At 35.7% G+C, this 21,404-nt stretch overlaps 2 protein-coding genes across 3 annotated transcripts in view; one reads left to right on the top strand and one right to left on the bottom strand.

The window, feature by feature from the left end:
* The first annotated feature begins 564 nt into the window (after window positions 1–564).
* On the top strand, window positions 565–3,889 carry LOC126780063 (uncharacterized). Of its 2 annotated transcripts, none has more exons than XM_050504321.1 (2): window positions 565–802; window positions 2,959–3,889. In XM_050504321.1, the coding sequence occupies exons 1-2, from the start codon at window positions 754–756 to the stop codon at window positions 3,876–3,878; spliced, it is 969 nt and encodes a 322-aa protein (XP_050360278.1). In that variant the 5' UTR covers window positions 565–753; the 3' UTR covers window positions 3,879–3,889. The 2 variants fall into 2 exon arrangements, with proteins under 2 accessions (XP_050360278.1, XP_050360279.1); XM_050504322.1 differs by lacking the exon at window positions 565–802 and adding an exon at window positions 2,000–2,108.
* Window positions 3,890–5,215: 1,326 nt separating this feature from the next.
* Window positions 5,216–21,404, bottom strand: part of LOC126779952 (uncharacterized) — a 30,030-nt gene continuing 13,841 nt past the window's right edge. Inside the window, exons 2-9 of the mRNA XM_050504169.1 lie at window positions 14,525–14,654; window positions 11,144–11,281; window positions 10,053–10,802; window positions 9,676–9,800; window positions 7,821–7,949; window positions 7,311–7,568; window positions 6,610–6,723; window positions 5,216–6,153 (exon numbers count right to left, since the gene is read on the bottom strand). Of these exons, the coding sequence (XP_050360126.1) occupies window positions 6,069–6,153; window positions 6,610–6,723; window positions 7,311–7,568; window positions 7,821–7,949; window positions 9,676–9,800; window positions 10,053–10,802; window positions 11,144–11,281; window positions 14,525–14,644 (1,719 nt within the window). The 5' untranslated portion in view covers window positions 14,645–14,654 and the 3' untranslated portion in view covers window positions 5,216–6,068. The remainder of the gene's footprint in view (window positions 6,154–6,609; window positions 6,724–7,310; window positions 7,569–7,820; window positions 7,950–9,675; window positions 9,801–10,052; window positions 10,803–11,143; window positions 11,282–14,524; window positions 14,655–21,404) is intronic.

A 21,404-nucleotide genomic window follows, 5' to 3' on the forward strand; every position in this document is an offset into this window, starting at 1 on the left:
GCGCTTGAGTATGTTGATTTTATTTTAATGGCAACATTTTTCTAACACATTTATTTTATATATTTTTTATATATTCATAAGTGGGGGTTCATCAGGGGACTGATAGCACAAAAAGGGCTTAGACATGTAACGCGAACGAGTTCCATACGTAAATGCTATTAACAACATCCATGCCCTACAGTGACGTGGGAATAACTGTATTGAATTAAATCATACAAATATAGCATCTGTATGATTTAATTCAAAAATATAATTGAAATATGTATAAAATTCCTATTAATTACATTATCTGATTAAGAATAAAAATAACACTTTTTTAAATTCAGTCCTTATTTTGCTGTAACCAGAATAATCGAATACGGTAAAATTCGATTAATAAATTACCACATAATTTAGAAAAATATTTATTCATAAACTACGATCTCCTAAATTCAGAGCTAGCAACACTGATAGTAATGGTACAAATGTAGTCGAAGATGGAACGAATTTGCCTAGAATATACCTATTCATGCATATATATATAATGGTAAGCGTGTGATTCAGAAGTTGCCGTCTCCTGACTTACTTGGAAATCCTGTCACCGCCTTTTTTCCATTTCTGCGCAACGGTGGTGATTCGATGACGTAGGTGTATAAGCTCTCACGGTGTTATACGATGGCAGAAGTGTAGAGGAGGCTTAAAGTCGTGGAACTTCTGCACGTATTATCCCTAGAATAACCTGTAGGAGACGAGCAGACACGTTGCTTATTGCCGATGGTCCAAAGTTCCTTAATCTTCATTGTACCGCCGATAACTATTATAGGTATATATATTGTTTAATTGTATTATATGTATTGTTCCGTAAGTACTTGCAGATATTTCTAGATTCATAATTAGATTATTATGATATACAGCCTTTTATGTTAATATCAAAGTTCATTTATATATTTTGTTAACACACACTGTTATTTAAGTTAAAGATTTGTTTTTATTTTTTTGTGTTTCGTCAATTAGAGCAACAAATTGGTACATACTTTGTAACACTATTTTTATATAATCATTAAGAAAATGTATTTCTAAGTATATAACGTTAGCATATAAGCGACATTGCAGCGAGTTCAATGCTTCAAGCTAGTTTTTTGGAAGCATTGAAACGTTATAGCGCAATGGTTTACAAGTAAACAGCCTGTGAATGTCCCACTGCTGGGCTAAGACCTCTCCCTTTTTTTAAGGAGAAGGTTTTGGACTTTATTCCACCATGCTGTTCCACACACATATGGCTGAATTTCAGTGAAATTAGACACATGCAGGATTCCTCACGTTGTTTTCCTTCACCGTCGAGCACAAGATGAATTATAATCACAAATTAAGAACATGAAAATTCAGTGGCTTGTCCGGGCTTGAACCCACGAACATCGGTTAAGATTCACGCGCTCTTGCCACTGGGCCATCTCGGCTTTTTTTTGTTTTAATGGTTTACGGTTAATATATTTTATAGTGCCAATGTCTATGGACGGTGGCGACCCGTTTTAACTTTTATAATAAAAATAAAAACAAAGCATACGTCTGTCTCATAATGCGGGACGAATGTATGATAAGCCACTACACGCACATAAAAACCGCAGTCGCAACCTAATAATAAAAAAATAAATACTCGCATGGAATAAGTGTGAGGGCGCGGGCTGTATACATATATACTTTAATGGGCCCTTAATAATTTACTGATAAGCGAATAAATCGTTTGGCTAATGTTTATACCTTATTAATTAAAATATGCACTGGATAAAATCCTTATTTTACCCGTACGAAGTAACGAAATTGGGCCGGTTTTGGTTACACGGGTTTGCATAAGGTCCTACCATTAAATTCAACATAAAAAATTACGTGCAATTTGATACGTGCGTGAAAGCCCTTAGTTATTTTTTTATGTTTACTCGTCAGCTTATTAATACATTAATTTTAAATTAGATTTTTCGTTAGTCTATGGTTTTAAGCATGTATTCTATAATTGATTTATGTCTTCGTTAATGTGTGAATTAGAAATGCCTTGTACTCATTTTAAAAAGAAAAAAAGTAACTTTATTTTTGTACATCTGTTGAAGGGAATATGATTTCTTTCATTTTATTATGTAAGTTTTTTTTTAAAGTTTTAAAATGTAAGGTATGAGTCGTTAGGCATTTTACGAATATATAAAATAAAAAATCTATCGTTTATGTTATTGTGAACTATGGGCTATTTGCTTTTATTTTGCATCGAATTGATAACTTAATATAATATAGCCTTAAGTTTTCTTTATACTAATAATTAAAGTTACGTCATAAAAAGGAATAAAGCTGCTTTGGTTAGATGATGACAAAAGAGTTAAGAGCAACTGCGCAGGACATATTATGGTGCACGGGTGTGTACGCAAACACAGGTGCACTCTCTATTCGCTCACTTTCGTTATCCTGCAATTTTACAATCATTATGGATTGCAATCCGATATGACCGGTAAGGGTTCAGGCGCAGAACCAACGGCTTTAAATGCTGTACAAGGCACGGGAGTGTACGCGCTTCTATTTTCCAGACTCCGAGTTGCATTTGGGATTCCTGATGGGACGAAAAACTTATAACTTTTATTGGCCCGGGAATTGAACTCAAGTTCTCGTAATCTGCGCCCTTATATCTAGTCACTAGACCATCGATACAGTTTGTGTAAGGGTGTAGTGGGTCTTTGCTTGCGACCAAGCAAAGACGGATTTACCAGGAGACTGACTGTGCTTGACCTTAGGGCGGCAGATATCACAACTCTAACAGGTGTGGCAGAATTTCATTCCACAGATGCATCTATACGATGGTACTTTTCACCGCCGAGTATGAAAATTAATTATAAACAGAAATATAGCACTTAAAAGTTAGCTAAACATAGATTTTAAGGTTCAACTACAGTCATTGCTATAAATTGTAGATAAATATATAAAACAATATTTAAATTCCAGGTCTCGTAAGTGCTGTTTTCTCATCCATTTCGACCCACAATGAACACTTAGAAGCATACAGTCATTCAAGTGAAAGGAGTGAAGCTTTAGATCATAACAAGCATAGAAATGATAATTTTACTTCTCAAACAGATTTGAATGATAGCTATTACCGTTATCAGCTTAAAGATGGTTTTCATAAAAAAAATAGTGAGAGACGAATTTTCGATTGGATTAATAACATAATAGCGAGTAATGCTTCAGAAAAAACATTTTCAAGAAGTAAGAAATCTAAAAATGGTGACGCTGCTGATGTAATGACAAACTACCGTCAGATAGAACGCAACTTAACAGTTACCCTAACAAAATTGAGTCACGTTTTAACTCAAATACTAAATATAATCAAATATACAAGACACGATAAATTCAAAAGTCTAAATAATGCTTTGAAATCATCGATTTATGATAAAAATCGTTACAAAAGAGACGTTAATGAAACAGGCAAAGAAGAGAAAGAAATTTTAAACAATACTAAAGAAGAAAATGTCGAAAAAGACAAAGACGGTATGGATAATAATGAAACAGAAAAGGACGGAAGACGAACAATGCAAGGGAATCCATTTGTAAGCAACGAAGTCAAAGAACGACTACTGCATTACATCAATGAAGGTTTTGACGAAATTAAAAACAAAATTAAATCCCTTCAACAGATAAAAAATATGTTTTCGAATAATGTTAATTATAAAATCGGTTACATAATTGCTAATCTGGATAGCTTAGATGCTAATATGAAGAAATTGAGTGATCATTTGAATGTTAATAAGCGATTATTGAACGATACGAAGATACTAAGCCTGTATGACACCGTGAAAGCATCAACAACAGCGGTTAACAATTTAATGGACGTACTAAAAAAATATCTAAATACTGATATAAATTAAATTGTAAAGCCTTTTGTATTTCATTATAAAAATCTGCATCGGTTTAATCTGCGTTGAATTGGGATTATGTACTTATGCACACATGGCCTCAATCTTATTAAATAAACACTAACAACGCAATTTTGTAAGAATTCACGTCGTATTTCACTCGTGAAATATTGACCAACTTACGTTGATTTGCCGCTACCTTTTAAGAGATGGATGTAGGTCGTACCTTGCTCGATAGGATAGCTCCCACGCTTACATTTCACTTGTTTTTATTGTATTGGATTAGTAGCGAGTGGACCACCTGATGTTGAGTGATAACCACCCAGACATGAGCATTGTGAGCAATATTAATCTAATACTGCCAATGCGCCACCAACTGTAACTTTATTCAATAATTTGCCTGCTGATATAAAAAATTGTTCGAGCACCTTTCGAGATTCGAGCCTTTAAAGCAAAGATAAAAAGTTTTATTTCTAAAAATATTTACGACTAAAACAACACACCCATAATTAAAAAAAAATAATAACACATACACACACACACACATCTACACGTACACATATAAAACACGTACAAACACACATAGAACACCAAAAATTATTAAGGGCTAAAATATATATATATATATATATATATTGTTCTTTTTGTTATTACTTTCGAGAATCTCCGTTTCTTTTTCTGGTCATTGATTTGTACTGTATTTTATAATAATATTACATTTGTCAATAAGATTACTACGATACGATTGTCTACCCTTTTTACTATGTAAAATTTCTTAAATTGCTCTTTAAGTGAACTGTGTGTTCTTTGAGTAAATAATGATCTTTTAAACCGAACTGGTAACTAAGATGTTATGTCCCTCGTACCTGTCGTTACACTTACTCACCCTTCAAACCGGAACACTACACTAAGAATAGAATAAGCACAACTATAATAAGTTTTGCTGTTTGGCGGTAGAATATATGATGAGTGGGTGGGTGGTACTTACCCAGATGGACTTGCACACAGCTCTGCCATCAAGTAGAAAGAACGTTTGTCCTGTGTTTGCGTAGGAAATTGTCACAAGGCCATTCAGCACAACGTCTCGACCCGCAATGAGTTTTAGCGGTCAAATGGGTTTCAAGGGGACTGCATAAAAAAATTGTTTAAAAATATATATTGCAAAAATAAGCCTAAGGTTTCCTAAGGGGTTTATCATTCAAATTGCTAGTGTCAATAAAAATCTTGTGATATTGTAATGTAAGCAGATGAGAATAGCTCTACAGAAGGGAGCGAAATGTTATTCAAGTCTGTTTCCTCAGCATTTAAATCGGTACGCTAATTATACTTTTATTAAAAGATGTTTAAACATATAAAAACTATTTATTACATCAGTCTATAACAATTCAGCTCACGCTTGTCACATCTTCGCTTATGATAAAACAGTGTACAATAAAAAATAAAGTTATTACATAAATCCTCCTTATTATAACGTTTGACCATAGACTAACCTTAATTTTTGTTCTGTTTCTATTTTTATTGTCAAGTTACTTGCGATTTAATAGAAACTATTTCATATAATCCTACTTTGATCTTAATAAAAAAAAGTTGTAAATTTAATGTTAAGAAAATACATGTATATCGTCTGATAAAAAAAATATTTGTTCATGAGTCAATTAAACAATATAATTAATTAAATAATAATTATAGAAGTCTATGATCATTAAAAAAATTATATTTAAAAGACACCAAAATTAGATTCTTAATTTAAATAAATAAACATAGACACCCAATTTGAGCGCCTTTTATATTACTTAAATTAAACCTTAAAAATTGCCTCTATACAACAGTCAAAATTAAAACTATATTTTTACTTTTGTACTACTTAAATAATATTTGATAGATATATCAAAATTTAAACAGATTATAAATATAAAATACTAAAAACATTGGTCCCATAAACATATGTCACTATTCACTGGATTTGGCGCGAAAATTTGCTTTTGACATTTGACGTCTTGATAAAATGTTGCAACGCTAATTGCACTTCACAATAATTACGCCACGGCGCATTTTAATTGCGGTAAAAGAAATTAAAATGCCTACACAATATTCGAAGTCCATATTTGTATATAATAATAACTCAGGCTGGCATCGTAAGTTCCATGAAAATATTTGCGGCGCGTTTGTTTTGAATCGTATTTCATTTATATATATTTAATTTTACAATCTGTTGTTTGTCTGAGATTTCCTTAGCGGCTGAATTATGGATTCCAAGACCACGGTCGCTGCATTTGTTTTGCTGCATCTATAAATAAGAAATCTATAAATCAAGCATGCCCGAACTTAATAATAATAATTTAATACAGATTTTAAATTCATACAATTGTTAGTTACAATTTTCTTATGTTGGTAGATACGGATAATATATAAAATGAATTGAAGTTACATTAAATTGAAATTAATTAATAACCCTAGGCACTTTGACATTTGAGCCCCGCCCCAGTATGAAGAATGTGTGTGGGTGTGTGTGTGAGAGAAAGTGTGTATGTGTATGTGTACAATAAGACTTTCCGCTCTCCAAAATCGTTCAGGTTGTCTTTTCTTAATTACCTATAACTTAAGTCGGAAAAGACTATTGACCTTCTTGCCGGTTCTTTTCGGTTAGTTTTATATTCTGAACTAATAGTCCTCAAGTACTCGCAAGTGTCAACTTGAATAAAGAATACTTTGATTTGGTTTGTAATTAATTGATTCGTCCTACCTTGGAAACATTTCTGGACAGTTAAGTTCCTTCCATCCAGTCAACACTTCATAGAGCATCGTATCCAAAGCACGGTCGGTTGGTAGCTCGCCGGTCAGCATGCGTAGAGCCAACCTACAAATATTAAATCGAAATTATTGTGTTCTAATAACAATGTTGCCAGATTCAATAAAATATAAATGTAAACTTTTTAAAAACATTTAGACATAATTTCAGAACAAACAAATAGCATATAATATTTATACTTTGTGTTAGGGTTGAACAAGCCATATATATTTGTCTATTTAAAAAAATTTATCAACCCCTTAATATGCAGGTGGAACAAAAGGCGAACTTATACCTAAAGGCACTCCTTGCCAGTCAACCTTCAGGCTTAGCAGAAGTTCGTGAAGGCGGTAATCCGTAAATTGTATCAAATATATGTACACAAAAATATAACACACATATAATATACTACATAATATATAGAGAATTATATTATATATTTATATAAAAATATATAAATAATACAATATTACATGTTTTAGGACAAAACAAGAGATATAGGAACTTAGTATTTTAAATAGTGTCCAAGATTAGTGGCGCACTGACAATGTTAGAGATGGTTATATTTGTTACATTGCGAATGCCTAAAGGCGTTGTGGCTTACCATCAGGCACTTACCATCAGGTGATGAACAGGTGATGAATGAAATGACTTACCCATTAATCCTGGCCATAGTCCCATACGGAGGGCTTAATTTCGCTGTGGCGACAAGATTCTTACAATACAGCAACCAAACGCAATCCAAATCTGTGTAAACTCCGTTATTGTTGCTGGCAACATTATAACTGTCATTTTTGTTAAATGACGATTGTAGGTGATTCAGCGCATGCGTGTTGGCATCAATGTTGCGGGATATTTGATTTTGTATGTTGGCATTTAATGATTCCCTATTCGAAAGTTGATTTAAAACAATTCTGTAAGAAAAAAATAAATAAAATTGATTCATAAATATAATTGTTGCTTTTTAATAACTTTTTAATAACACATAAATATTTGTCCTATACGAAAAAAATACTTCAACAATACTAGAATTAATCTTTGAGGACCTCCTTACACAACGTGTTCTTTAAGACAGATAATTAAACAATATTCTAACTATATATGAATTGTACTAAAGATGTCAAAAGCTTCACTAAAATCATTAAGTCATTTAAGCTAAAACGTACTTTGTGTTTTTGAATGCTCTGCCTAAGTGTATCGCGGCACGGGCGGTGCTCATACCGATTTCCAGTACATTTTCCAGAAGGTTCTTTCCAATGTCAAGGTCGTCAATGTCTAAACGATTTTGACGTTTCCTGTAAATATAATAAAATTTCTATTAATATGTGTTTTGTAACTTTTTTATTGTTAAGAAAAAATAAATTCATATTTAATACAAGCTTAAAAATATTTCTTCAATTTGAGCCGTCTAGCGATGAAAAATTGCTATTGTTTTTTTTTATAGAATAGGAAGGCGGACGAGGCGACCTGATGGTAAGTTGTCACCAATGCCCATAGACATTGGCATTGTAAGAAATGTTAACCATCGCTTACTTCGCCAATGCGTTACCAACCTTGGGAACTAAGATGTTATGTCCCTTGTGCCTGTAATTACACTGGCTCCCTCATACTTCAAACCGGAACACAACAATAGCACGTACTGCTGTTTTGCGGTAGAATATCTGATGAGTGGGTGGTACCTACCCAGACGAGCTTTCACAAAGTCCTACCACCAGTATTTTTGATCAAAGAGAGACCTTTTATTAGGCATAAATCCGGAGATTATCAGATACGTTCTATATTATATAGGAAATGCTTAACAGGAAAAAACAAAATAACTAAATAAACGACTAAAAAATAGATTTGTTGTACAATGGATTTACGACTAATTAGCCATCTCTTCCAGACAACACAATCAGATAGAAAATTTACAAAACGTATTCTGGGTAGGCAAGCCAAGATCGTGGGTTCAAACCCGGGCAAGCACCACTGAATTTTCATGTGCTTAATTTGTGATTATAATTAATCACTTGTTTGACGGTGAAGGAAAACAACGTGAGGAAACCTGCATGTCTAATTTCATTGAAATTCTGCCATGTGTATTCCACCAACCCGCATTGGAGCAGCGTGATGGAATAAGCTCCAAACCTTCTCCTCAAAAAGAGAGAGGAGGCCTTGGCCCAGCAGTGGGACATTCACAGGCTCTTACTGTTACTGTCTTTTACTGTTGTTCTGGGTTGGTGGTGCAGGGTTTAAATATAAACTTACGTACAAATAATTACACACTAATATAATACTTAACTTATTACACATAAATTTTATGTTACTTCAGCGATCGCCATGCTTGAACGCTCACGAGGTAACAACAGTAGCGCGCGTATGGTCGATGTTTCTATTGCTTAAATGTACCAAGTGGTTTTTTTTCTAGTATAGTTAGGCGGACGAGCATATGGGTCACCTGATGTTCACCAACGCCCATAGACATTGGCATTGTAAGAAATGTTAACCATCGCTTACAGCGCCACCTTAGGAACTAAGATGTTATGTCCCTTGTGCCTGTAATTACACTAACTCACTCACCCTTCAACCCGGAACACAACAATAACAGGTTCTGCTGTTTTGCGGTAGAATATCTGATAAGTGGGTGGTACCTACCCAGACGTGCTCGCACAAAGCCCTACCAATAACAAGTTTGGTCCAAGCGGATTGGACAAGCTTGTGGATGTAACAACATAACCTTCCCAATTGCTTTGGACAATATTTCATAAATTCTATCACATATCAATGTACGTCATTACGGCGAGAGTCACGGCTGAGAGCGGACGTGTGTCTGCGCATAGTGTGAGTTACAAGCCAGTGATATATGTTATTCGGAGTAAACTATATATACGATTGATTGATTAAGGTTGACCGGTAGATAATGCCTTAAGGCATTAAGTCCGCCTTTTGTCCTACTACACAGTGAATGGTGGTCAAAAAAGTATTTAAATATAAATAAAAATATATATATAAAAAAAAGAACTTATAAAACCGATTACTCACCCAAAAGTATTATCATATTGATGGAAAATCTCATTCCTCTTCGCTTCAACCTTGCTGGGTTCCATGAAAAGCGCATTGAAAGCGAAAACGTCTGGATCTCTCAACATTTTCTGACGAGCTGATTCCTTAAACAATAAAACATCAAATTTGAAGAAAGAATATGAATTTGACAGGTTTTATATTACTATATACGTTATATACGTTTATTTTTTCATATACGCCTTCTCTGAATAAGTTTGTAAGTGGAATGGTAAGTGGTAGTCGAGAAACCCAACAAACAATCAACAAGAAGCGCGTAAAGCGTTTTTCCAACATAAAAAAAAGTTTGGCAAGACCTCGTTATATGTGTTCTTAGAGCAATAAAGGACTAAGCTCACCTGAGACTCCCACGCCATCAGTTGAATATTATGGAGCAGCATAACATCCAATGTAAGAATCCCAAACGACAGCAAATTCGTACTATTACTCAATATAACTTTTCTACTCTGTTGTGTAATTGTAAAATTCTCTCCCAAGTACAAATCTTTCAGCTTCGTCATTACGATCGTTACATTACCTTCAATCAGACTATCGTTCAGTGCTTTTAACAATTGTCCAAATTCGTTACCAGTTTTAGGTTTATCAGCCCTGTCCTCGAAATCTGGGTCAGTTGTGATCCAATCGTGGAGTTCTTGGACTTTTTCTATCAAATAACTCGTCATCGTATTACTTTGCATGTAATCATCATATAAATTTTCATCATTATAATATTCTTCGTAGTTATATTCGGCTTTTTTAATTCCAGATAAAGTATCAGATATCCTTTCAGAATCCTCTATAAAAACATCTGGGAGTGTAGGTTTGAATTCTGGTACGTGGATGAAATCTTGAGGTAATTTTGCTTGATCTTTCTTCTCTATTTTCTTCTCCGGGTGATGTAAGGACGTGTCGTGGATGGGATGCAGCTGTGGTTTCGTTATTAAGTTATTTTCTTGTTTCTTTTTATCCCGATTTGCGACTATGTTCTTGAATATGGACAGCTTTTCGAGGATAGGGTATTGGATCTCATTGTCCGTTTCCTGTGATGTAGATTCTTCAGCTTCCGTTGTTGGTCGTAGTTCAGGATGAAGGTTTGCGTATATTGGTTCCTAAAATATAAAAGATATAATGCTTCTCACTATTGGCAATTTGACAGTTTTAAAGGGTCAAAATCGTTGCATTTTTCTAAGATCTGACGTCGTATCTCACTCGTGAAATGTTTTAAGCCGATTTATGTTGAAGAAAAACTTAAAACGTAAATATTTAGTAAAATTCATACGAATAAAATCAAAATTAGTAAATATGAACTGTCAGTTTGATAGATACTTATTATTAAACTAATGTATATAGGTTATAATGATTCACAATCGGGCATCTGGATTATAAGGAAATGATTATGGGGGGTTTGATTTAGATTAAAGTACTAGGATAACATAACACAGTAACTAACCCTGGCTTCGGCATATATTTCTCTCGGTGCGTAGCTCTCACTGGTTCCCCATCTGGTGATAACAATGGTCGCGAGGACCAGCGCACCGCACACCGCGAAACACGAAGCACTCGCTATGATCCAAACTTTCAATGGCACCTGAAACATTCAAATCATGTAAAAATTACCTCCAGACCGATGTCCTACAAACTCCCCCCGACTGTTCCCGTGGGAGAAACGTATAACGAGTTTTTCAAGACTTAATAAAAGGACCAACGGCTTTACGTGTTTTCTGAGGCACAGGAGTGTACACAGTTCTAATTTTCAGACTCCGGGCTACTGAGAATTTTCGAATAAATAACCCAATAACTTTTTATCGGCCCGACCTGGGACTTGAACCCAGGACCTCAGGTTCTGCGGCCTTATATCTGGCCATTAGACCAACGAGGCAGCCATGTTATAATCATGGGTGGGTAATTTTTTTTATAATCATGGGTTAAAGTTACATAAATCACGAATCATCATTATGATTATAAACATTATAATTTAATGTATATAACCTACCTATGTTGTATACTAACGACCGCCGTAAGCCGACGGTATCAGCTTCCGCCTATCATTACCACATAATTACTTAACGGTAATACTTGGTGTTTACTTACAAACAGGGTCGCCAGACTTTTTAGCTTGTTAGGGACAAGTCTTTAAAACGGGATTTGATGGTAATTGGTCACCAACGCTCTTAGACATTGACATTGTAAGAAATGTTCACTATCACTTACATTGGCAATGCGCCATCAACCTTGGGAACTAAGATGTTATGGCCCACTGGTTCACTCACCTTTCAAACCGGAACACAACAAAACCAAGTACTGCTGTTTTGCGGAAGAATATCTGATGAGTGGGTGGTACCTACCCAGACGAGCTTGTTCAAAGCCCTACCACCAGTAAATACAACCTTAATGAATAATAAGGCCGAGTATGTCGGGACATTTAAATCAAAGCCTAAAATACGTGACGATCCGTGAATACGGAACGCTTGGCCATGTTATTTATTAGTTAGTAGTAACATCCTCAAAAACAATACGGTTTTGTTTAAAGAATGTTTCAATCCCCACTTACAACCTCACGTAAGGGTTGACGTCAAATCTATTTTAATTATTATTATATTGCCTTGTATTTTCATGATTCTAATTTAAGACAGAATGTTATATTCCTTTGCCTGTTAATGAATTTAAATCTCTTGTTAAAAAAAGTTTAATAAATGAGATACATCAACACACGATTTTTGCGCTCAAATAGCGTATATACTTGCCAGAAAAGAGAAAAAAAACACGATTATATAAATGCCACAAAAGCGTGAAGCGTATTTGCTAATTTCTTAATTGCTAGATAACAATTTCCATATCTTTTTCATCAAAAATAGAGAATTTTCAAATAAACTGTCACACAATCAGAACGTTAGGGGTTTCATAATTTCGAAAATCCTACCTTGTAACTAGGTTAGTTACAAGGAAGTACCATGAAAGTTTTCATATGGTTTCCTTTTATATAGGTATATAAACTACCATATGAAAACTTTTATGGTACTAGCCCCAGCAATTTGAACTGTGCGTTGATATCATCATGACACCATTAAACGCGGTCCGGTGCAACCGTTCTACATTTAATATATTTAAAAAAGTTACGTTCTGTCGATGATTCTGGGTCTTTTTTTACGCTGGAAAAACGCTTTACGAATTTCCCCCACGGAAACAGTGGGGGGGTATGTGGGGCTCGCCGATGTCCGAGGCGCCGAGTGCGCCCCGAAAAACGGAATACCCACTAAAAAACCAGCGGTACCCTTTCCGTCATAACGAGGAGCGCCACGGGATCGCTTGCGCATGCTACCGCGACGCTCTGACGGGTGGCCTGCGTATGCAGGCCTCCATTCTCTAGGGGGATTACCAGGGTACTGAGAACCCCCTAGTCCCGGCGACGCCTATTGCGGCGGAGGGAGAAGGTGCACATAGCGCCTCATTCTTCTCCCCAGTCTTCTTCGGCGGAGCAGGTTTGCAGCGGCGTCCTCTTCCCGCTCCCGCTCCGCGGCCTCCTTATGCGACATTACATTTTCACAGAAGGAGACCATTTCCGACCAGCACTCATCGCTTCCGAGCATCGCGTTGATGATGCTCGGCAAGGAGAGGTCTCCGCCGACAACTGCCGCCAGGGAAAGCCTCTGGGGCCCCCACGCGGCACACTCCGTCAGGGTGTGTTGCGCCGTGTCGATTGGCGCACCACACTCGTGGCAGGAAGGTGACATTTCCCGCCGTGCTATCTTGTGCAGGTACTTACCGAAGCAGCCGTGTCCGGTAAGTATCTGCGTCAACCTAAACGAGAGCGTGCCTCGTTTTCTTTTGACCCAGCGACTCAAGTGGACGTACCGCCTCCACTGTCGCCAGGCCCGCCCAGATCTTCCTCCCATCGGGCTATCGGGGCTTGCTGGGATAGAATCCTGATCCCTGAGCCCGACATCCGCCGACCCTGGACGGTTGCCGCGGTCTTTCACCTCGGCCCGGAAGCGGTACACCTCTGCGAGCACCTTCGCCTGGAGTTCCCAGGGCGGATCGCCCGCAAGGAGCGTCGCCGCTGTCCAAGACACCGTACGATACCCTCTTATCGCTCTTACCGCTATGACCCTCTGCGGCCTCCGCAGGAGGGCCCGGTTGTGAGCAGTGAGCGCATCGATCCATAAATCGATGATTCTGGGTCTGCATTGCTATCCTGTAAGAGCTCACTCTCTCACCCGTGAAATTTTGACAACTGACATAGTAATTTACCATTTAGATGTGTATATTATAACTGTTAGGGTCAATATCGAATATCACTTACCGATACTTCTCTCTCTCTCAATTTCGTTCTTACAGAATAACTACTGAACTCATTCCAGTTTCATCGGATTATGAGTTAACGAATAGACTTATGTTTGCGCACATACTTGCGTACTATAACTGCTTCACACACTTCTGTCCGACTGCAGATGGATGCCAAAATCAAATCGGACAGGAGAACACTGTCATCGAATCATCTCGAACCACAAGATCGGCAGATCAACAAGATTGACTTTGAAATGACGCGATATCATTGGTCGGATCTTGAATACTCTATGATGACTGAATTAATGAATATCGGTGAAGTTGCTATCGAAACTTTGGAAGTAAAATTAAAGTGTATATAAGTAGTCGAGTGTAATAGTGTTGTGTTATATATAGAGATGTATTAATCGAGAACCGTTCTTAGTGTACAATACAGCAGAGGTATTAGCGAATCGCGTGGAATATGTAAATCTAAGGTTTGTTTATCTTTACTCCTTCTACGTTTGGTAGATAAATATTTTTAAATACCAATATTAGTAACGCTTACGCTGGTTTTAGCTGGCAGAATGTCTTCAGGTCTGGGTGGTAAAGGCCTGGAATGCCAGTGCGGCGAGACTGTCCGACTGTCGCGCGACGGCGGTCGCTTTTCATATTCGTATTGGAACATCTTTTATTATCTGTAACAAAAGAAAACATAATTTTAATACTGTCTAAATTAGGGGATTACACTTTTTTAACGCTGGAAAAACACGTTACGCGTTTCTCCAACGGGAACAGTAGAGGGGGTATGTGGGGCTCGCCGGTGTTCAAGGCGCCGAATGCGAACCGAACCACGGAATTAAGATGTTACGTCCCTTCTGCTTGTAATTAAGATGGCTGACTCACCCTTCAAACCGGAACACAACAATACCAAGTACTACTGTTTTGCGGTAGAACATCTAATGAGTGGGTGGTACCTACCCAGACCACTATTTATACATAGTCAAGTATACAAAGTTCACGCTTGTTAGGTGAAATTGAGAAACGCAGCTATTTATATAGAGATATTATATACTAAAATAAACTACATTTCGCATTGCGCAAGCGTACAGTGTGGACGTGTTGTTTGTGTATTAAAAATAATTAATTTACAGTAATATACAAAAGTAAATCCTAGTTCTAAGTACTCTGAATTCATTTTGGTTTGGCGCGCGCTTGTACGGTGTAACAACATCTGCTATCAAACGACTCAAAGAAACACGGAGCTACTATGAATAGTTTACTGCGCTCACCAAATGGAGGTGGCATATGCTGTGGAAGTAGTGATTCCCAATTGTACATGAGTACTGCTTCTGATACTACGCAAGTTACTTTCAGAAACAAACGTAAACTCCACAGTGAAAATGACTGTATCATGGATGAATTATCTGAGTTAAAAAAAAAATGGCAGATATGATGGCCCTCATCTCTTCAACCAGTAGCATTCAAAACGACAACATTAATAAGCTTTGCCAGGACGTAACCGCAATTAGAAACCAGGTCAATACTATTAGCAACACCATGGCCAGTATGACCATAGAACAAGACAAACTACGGACAAACATGCACCAACTTGTCACATCTGCACAAGACACGGAAAAAAGAGTCAAGCTTTTAGAATCCGAAATTGACCTACTGAAACTATCTGCAACACAAGACAGCAACAAAATGTTAGTAACATGTGAATCATATGAAAAATTAATAAATGAATGTCAAGAACGTAATATAAGGAGCAAAAACATCATCTTAGCTGGTATAACAGAATCCAGTGCTGACAATAGTGCAGACCGAGCACAACATGATATACAAGAAGTATCAATAATAATTAAGTTACTTATCAACGACTGTCCTGACCCTCAACAAATATACAGACTTGGCAGATACCAACCAACTAAAACTCGCCTTATAAAAGTCTGCTTCTCTTCTGAAAAAATTACGAAATAACTACTCCGTAATAAAAGTACTGTACGACTAAGCAACGTTAAAATATTTTCTGATCAGACAACCTATCAAAGAGAATTTTTAAAGAATCTACAAACAGAGCTCCAACACCGAACTGCCAATGGAGAGTGTAACTTACGCATTAAATATGAAAAAGGGGTCCCCAAAATAATAAAAACGCAGCCAAAAAACTTTACAGCCACAATAACGAAAATCTAGGTATGTCTTTTAACAATAACGTATCGTATCAAATTGCACATACCTATTCAGAAATCAAATCCACTAGCAAATCGATCAAATGTTTTTATGCAAATGTACGCAGTATAGTTAAACCGGGTAAATTTGATGAGTTAAAATGTATCCTACAATCTTTTCAATACACAGTACATATTGTTGCTCTATCCGAAACGTGGATAAAAGATAAGGAAGAAGCTAGTAGACTTCAATTACCTGGACACTCACACTACTACAACTGTAGACAACATTCAAGGGGAGGTAGAGTGTCAATGTTTGTCCATGACAGCTTAAATCACCATCTTCTAGAGGAAAGCTGTACCAATGATAACCACTTTCTTTGGGTACATATTGACAAGTATTGTATGGATGTAGGTGTCATATATAAACCTGACAGAACAAACTCAAGTTAATTTCTCGAGGAGTATTCAATGCAACTACATGTTATGTTGTTTGTTGTTGTTGAATGTTAATTTTTGGAGACTTTAATTATGACTTATTGAAACCCAATGCTGCGGCTCGTAATTATCAGCTTACTTTAAGAGAGAATGCTATCCAAATTTTAAAGTAAATCAATCGTGACTACTGCACTCGTGAGACTAATACAACAACAACTATATTGGATCACGTATGTTCAAGTGTTAAACAAAATGAATTCCACTTAGCAATCATAGATTCAGCAATGGCTGACAAACAGATTTTCTTAGAAGTAAGGAAATGTCAACAAGTACCAGTTAAACGAATACAATACAATGCAATTGACTACAATAGGTTTTTTAGATCTTTCCAGGAGATGAGCAAAGACAACGTTAACAACACATACACAAGCTTGGAGAGGAAAATATTGACCTGTTTATCAAATAAAAATAAATCAAGGTATTAATAAATAAATCAAGGTATTATTCCCACCCAAACAGGATTGGATGGATCAACCGGGATGTCATAGATGCAATAAATAAAAGAAATAAATTATGGCAGCTCAAAAATAAATCTGACCCCAGATATAAAACTATAAATGAAGATTTGGACAAGCAGAAGAAATTGGTTACCGAAATTATTCAAAATTCAAAACAAAATTATTACCTTAAAACCTTTGATACCTGCTTAAATAAGCCTACCAAGATGTGGAATTTAATAAAAAGTCTGTCCATCAATAACATCAAAAGCGTACTTATCACCACTTAGACTCCAAATTGATTCCAACGTTATTGTTGATGAGACGGAAGTATGTGAACAGTTTAATTTGTATTTCTCTATGATTGGGTTAAATTTAGCGAATAAGATTATTTCACTATATCCTATACACCACACTCCATATTTGGTTAAAAATGGAAATGAAATTTCAAAATTTGAACCCGTTACCATAAATGAAGTACAGAAAATAGTAAAGGATTTAAAAACAAACAGCAGTTCTGGTATAGATGGAATAAGTATTAAATCTGTTAAGTCTATTGAGCTGCTGATGGCCGATGAACTAAGTTGCTGCATAAATGAATGTTTTGAAAATGGCATTTTCCCAGATAATTTAAAGACAGCAAAGGTGACACCTATATATAAATCAGGAAGTAAATTAGATCCAGGTAACTATCGACCGATTTCCGTTCTACCTGTTCTTTCAAAAGTCTATGAAAAGTCAATCTATAATCGTTTGTACACATTTCTAACCCGTAATAAGATTTTATCTCAAAAGCAATATGGTTTTCGACAGCACTCAAACACTCTTTCAGCCACAATTGACCCCATCACCCGAATATTGACAAAAAAAAGGTAGTATTAGGTGTTTTTATTGATCTCAGAAAAGCATTCGATACAGTGAGCCATGACATACTACTGCAGAAATTATCTAACATAGGCGTAACAGGAAAGGCCCTTGAGGTGTTAAAATCTTACTTAAATAATCGTCACCAAATTGTGAAAATAAATGACAGACAAAGTAGTCCAAGACCCATTCTGTACGGCGTACCTCAAGGTTCCATTTTGGGACCTCTACTATTCCTTATATATATCAACGATATACAAGATATTCGGTTTAAAGGAGATTTGGCTCTCTACGCCGACGACTCTAGTCTTTTCTATTATGGTTCCTCTATTACTGAAATTATCAACGACGTTCAGAACGACCTACAGCTTCTTGATGTATGGTTTAAACGTAATTTGCTGACTATTGATATAGAAAAAAACAAATTATGTAATATTTACTGCAAAAAACAAGAAGATAAAAGCCTACACTGAACCTACTGTTAATACTGAACAAATAAATAAAAAGACGTCGGAAAAATATCTTGGTTTGATACTCGATAATAAGCTGACATGGGAACCACACATCCAAAAAATCATATCAAAATTATTATCCTTGACCGGAGCTCTTCGTGGTGTCGTGCGATGTTTACCGCGAAAAGTAAAATATCTGATATATAACTCATTGGTGAAACCACATATCGATTACTTAATTGAGATCTGGGGGACTGCGGCGAAAGTACACCTTAAGAAAATACAAACCGCTCAAAATAAATTGATTAAAGTGTTATTTAACTACAACTTCCTAACATCATCTGAAAATTTTTAAAAAATACTAAAATAGTAAACATCGCTCAAACATATGCCTATAAAACGTGCATATTACGTACGAAAAATATTGAATAAAGAAATCCACACAAATTTAAATTTTAAAACAAAATCAGCTATACAAAGAATTCAATTGCGTAACGCAGATCATATTACCTTGCGAATCCCTAGAACTAATTACGGAAAAAAAAATATTACTTTCGAGGGAGCTAAGCTGTACAACGGGTTACCGAGAGACATTAAAGAGCCCACATCTATGGCAAGTTTCAAAAGACGTCTAAGATTTTATATAACAAACAACACAGTACAATAAATATTTATAAATGATAAAACAATAATTCTAAAAAAAAATCTGTTTAAAAAATGAAAAGAAAATGGAAAAAAAGGAAAATATATATTAATAAAAAAAAATATAAATAATAATAATAATAATAAAATAAAATGATGAACAAATTTCAATAAATATGCCGCATCCATACTTTTGTATTCCTGAGGTGACACGGCGGGCGAAATGTTTAACAAGCTCGTCGATCGTCGAAAAATTTCTGCATCTACCTTCTTTCTTACGAATTTTTGTAACACTGTACGCTTAGATTTTTATATTAGTTTGTAACTTTCTCATGTAAGTGAATTTCTGTAATTCTTTATGAGAAATAAATTCTTTAAACTTAAAATTCTCCGAAACACGCTGCATCTTCCGATATAAGTTTTATGCATATTGCTTGCTTTATATATACACATATACTAATCCATAATATACTTAAATTATAGAAATAAGATTCAATTTTTTATATAGTAATAATAATAACACATTATTCACACACGGCCATCTGATCCCAAACTAAGCAGAGCTCGTACTATGGAAACCAGACAACTGATATACTACATATACTACTTTTCTTTTGTAAATACATACTTATATAGATAATTACACCCAGACTCAGGACAAACAGATATGTTCATTCACACAAATGTCTGTCCTGGGTGGGAATTGAACACAATCTTCGACGTGAAAGGCAAGTCTACCAACCGCGCCAACCGGCCCGTCAATGTATGTTTGTTTGTAACGGATAAACTCAATAACTACTAAGCCGATTTCGAAAATTCTCTCACTCACGATAAGCTTAATTATCAGCGAGTAACATACGCTGTATATTATTTTCAAATAAATTATAGATCACTAGGAATATTGCAATAATGTAACCCAAATTATCAAATATATATATATATATATATATTTTACATAAACAACAGATATGTATCATACGTTGGAGATTACGCGTGTGAATATTCATCGCAGCGTTAAATCGCTTTAGGAGTCGTGAGAACTTAATACACTTGTAACGTTAAACCGTTATGCTGCGGACACATCTGTGCTACGTGCATATTCACGCTAGTCTAGCCGTTACATTCAAATAAAAGATCAACATATATTTTTTTTCTACACATTTTTTTTAATGTATTATGTAAATTAAAGTTGAAGATACATAATGTATATGAAGTCTAAGGATCCGGGAAGAACATTACCAATTACCACTACTGCAAATGAATTTATCTTTTTAACCGACAACAAACAAGGAGGAAGTTAAGCAATTAGTTTGATATAATCTGTTTTATATATATTTGTAGCTGCCTCGTTGGTCTAGTGGCTATATATTAGGCCGCCGACCCGGAAGTCCTGGGTTCAATTCCCAGGTCGGGCCAATAAAAAGTTATTGAGTTTTTCTGGCAGAAATTCTCAGTAGCAGCCTGGTGTCTGGAAATTCGAAGTGTTGTACATTCCCGTGCCTCAAAAAGCATATAAAACCGTTGGTTCTGCACCTGAACTCTGTCTGGTTGTCTCGGATTTCCGTCCCATCGGATTATGAAAGTTAGGGAATAGAGAGTGCACCTGTGTTTGCGCACACATTTGTGCAATATAATATCTCTTGGCTAAATATAAAGGCTTTGTTTTATCCTATCAAATAGCTCAATTGTAATTTGTTTAGTGAGTTAGTGGTAAGTCCTTACCTTAGTAACACCAATTTACATAGCACACATAGAAAACTAGCCTAACCTAACACACACATAAACAAATTCAGGAAACCTTAACCATTTGAGTCAATCGCCAAAAATTTACGATTGAAACAGACAAAATGCATTCTATCCTATTCTCTCGTACGTGATACCAACACGCATGAATGAAAGCACTCATGCATGGGTTTGATCTTAAATTTCTTTCTAGTTATGTCGTTATGCTATGCTCTACTTGTATCTCGCATCCGTATTGGGTTCGATGTCCGACTCAGATAGTAAATGCGTTAGGTTTATAAGTGAAACTCCTTTGGGCGCCATGTGGGTCAAATTTCAAAGTCACAATGTTGTTGTTTGCAGATAAGGTTTCAAAACATTTGTAGGAAACTTCCTGGTGTGTTTCGGTGTGGAGGGTGAGTGAGCTAGTGTAAGTATTATTTTTGACTTTTTGACGGTTTAAGGCTGGCACATTTAACGGTCTGCCTACCGGCAAAATTAAAAAAGTAATATTGATAAAAAAAAATTGGAAATTGGTAGTTTTAAAATTTAAATATTTTCGTACGTTTTCTGGGCGTGATTTATTTTAATTGAAACGAATTGCGGTAAGTATAAATATTAAACTACTAGATTTCATGTTTAGCTTAAATGTTACATTT

This window comes from Nymphalis io, chromosome 30, assembly GCF_905147045.1.
Source record: "Nymphalis io chromosome 30, ilAglIoxx1.1, whole genome shotgun sequence".
NCBI classification, from domain to species: domain Eukaryota; kingdom Metazoa; phylum Arthropoda; class Insecta; order Lepidoptera; family Nymphalidae; genus Nymphalis; species Nymphalis io.

Coding starts and splice junctions, on each gene's coding strand:
- LOC126780063 (XM_050504321.1), top strand. CDS start 754: ATGGTCCAAAGTTCCTTAATCTTCATTGTACCGCCGATAACTATTATA. Junction 803..2,958: donor ACCGCCGATAACTATTATAG/GTATATATATTG, acceptor TTTAAATTCCAG/GTCTCGTAAGTGCTGTTTTC.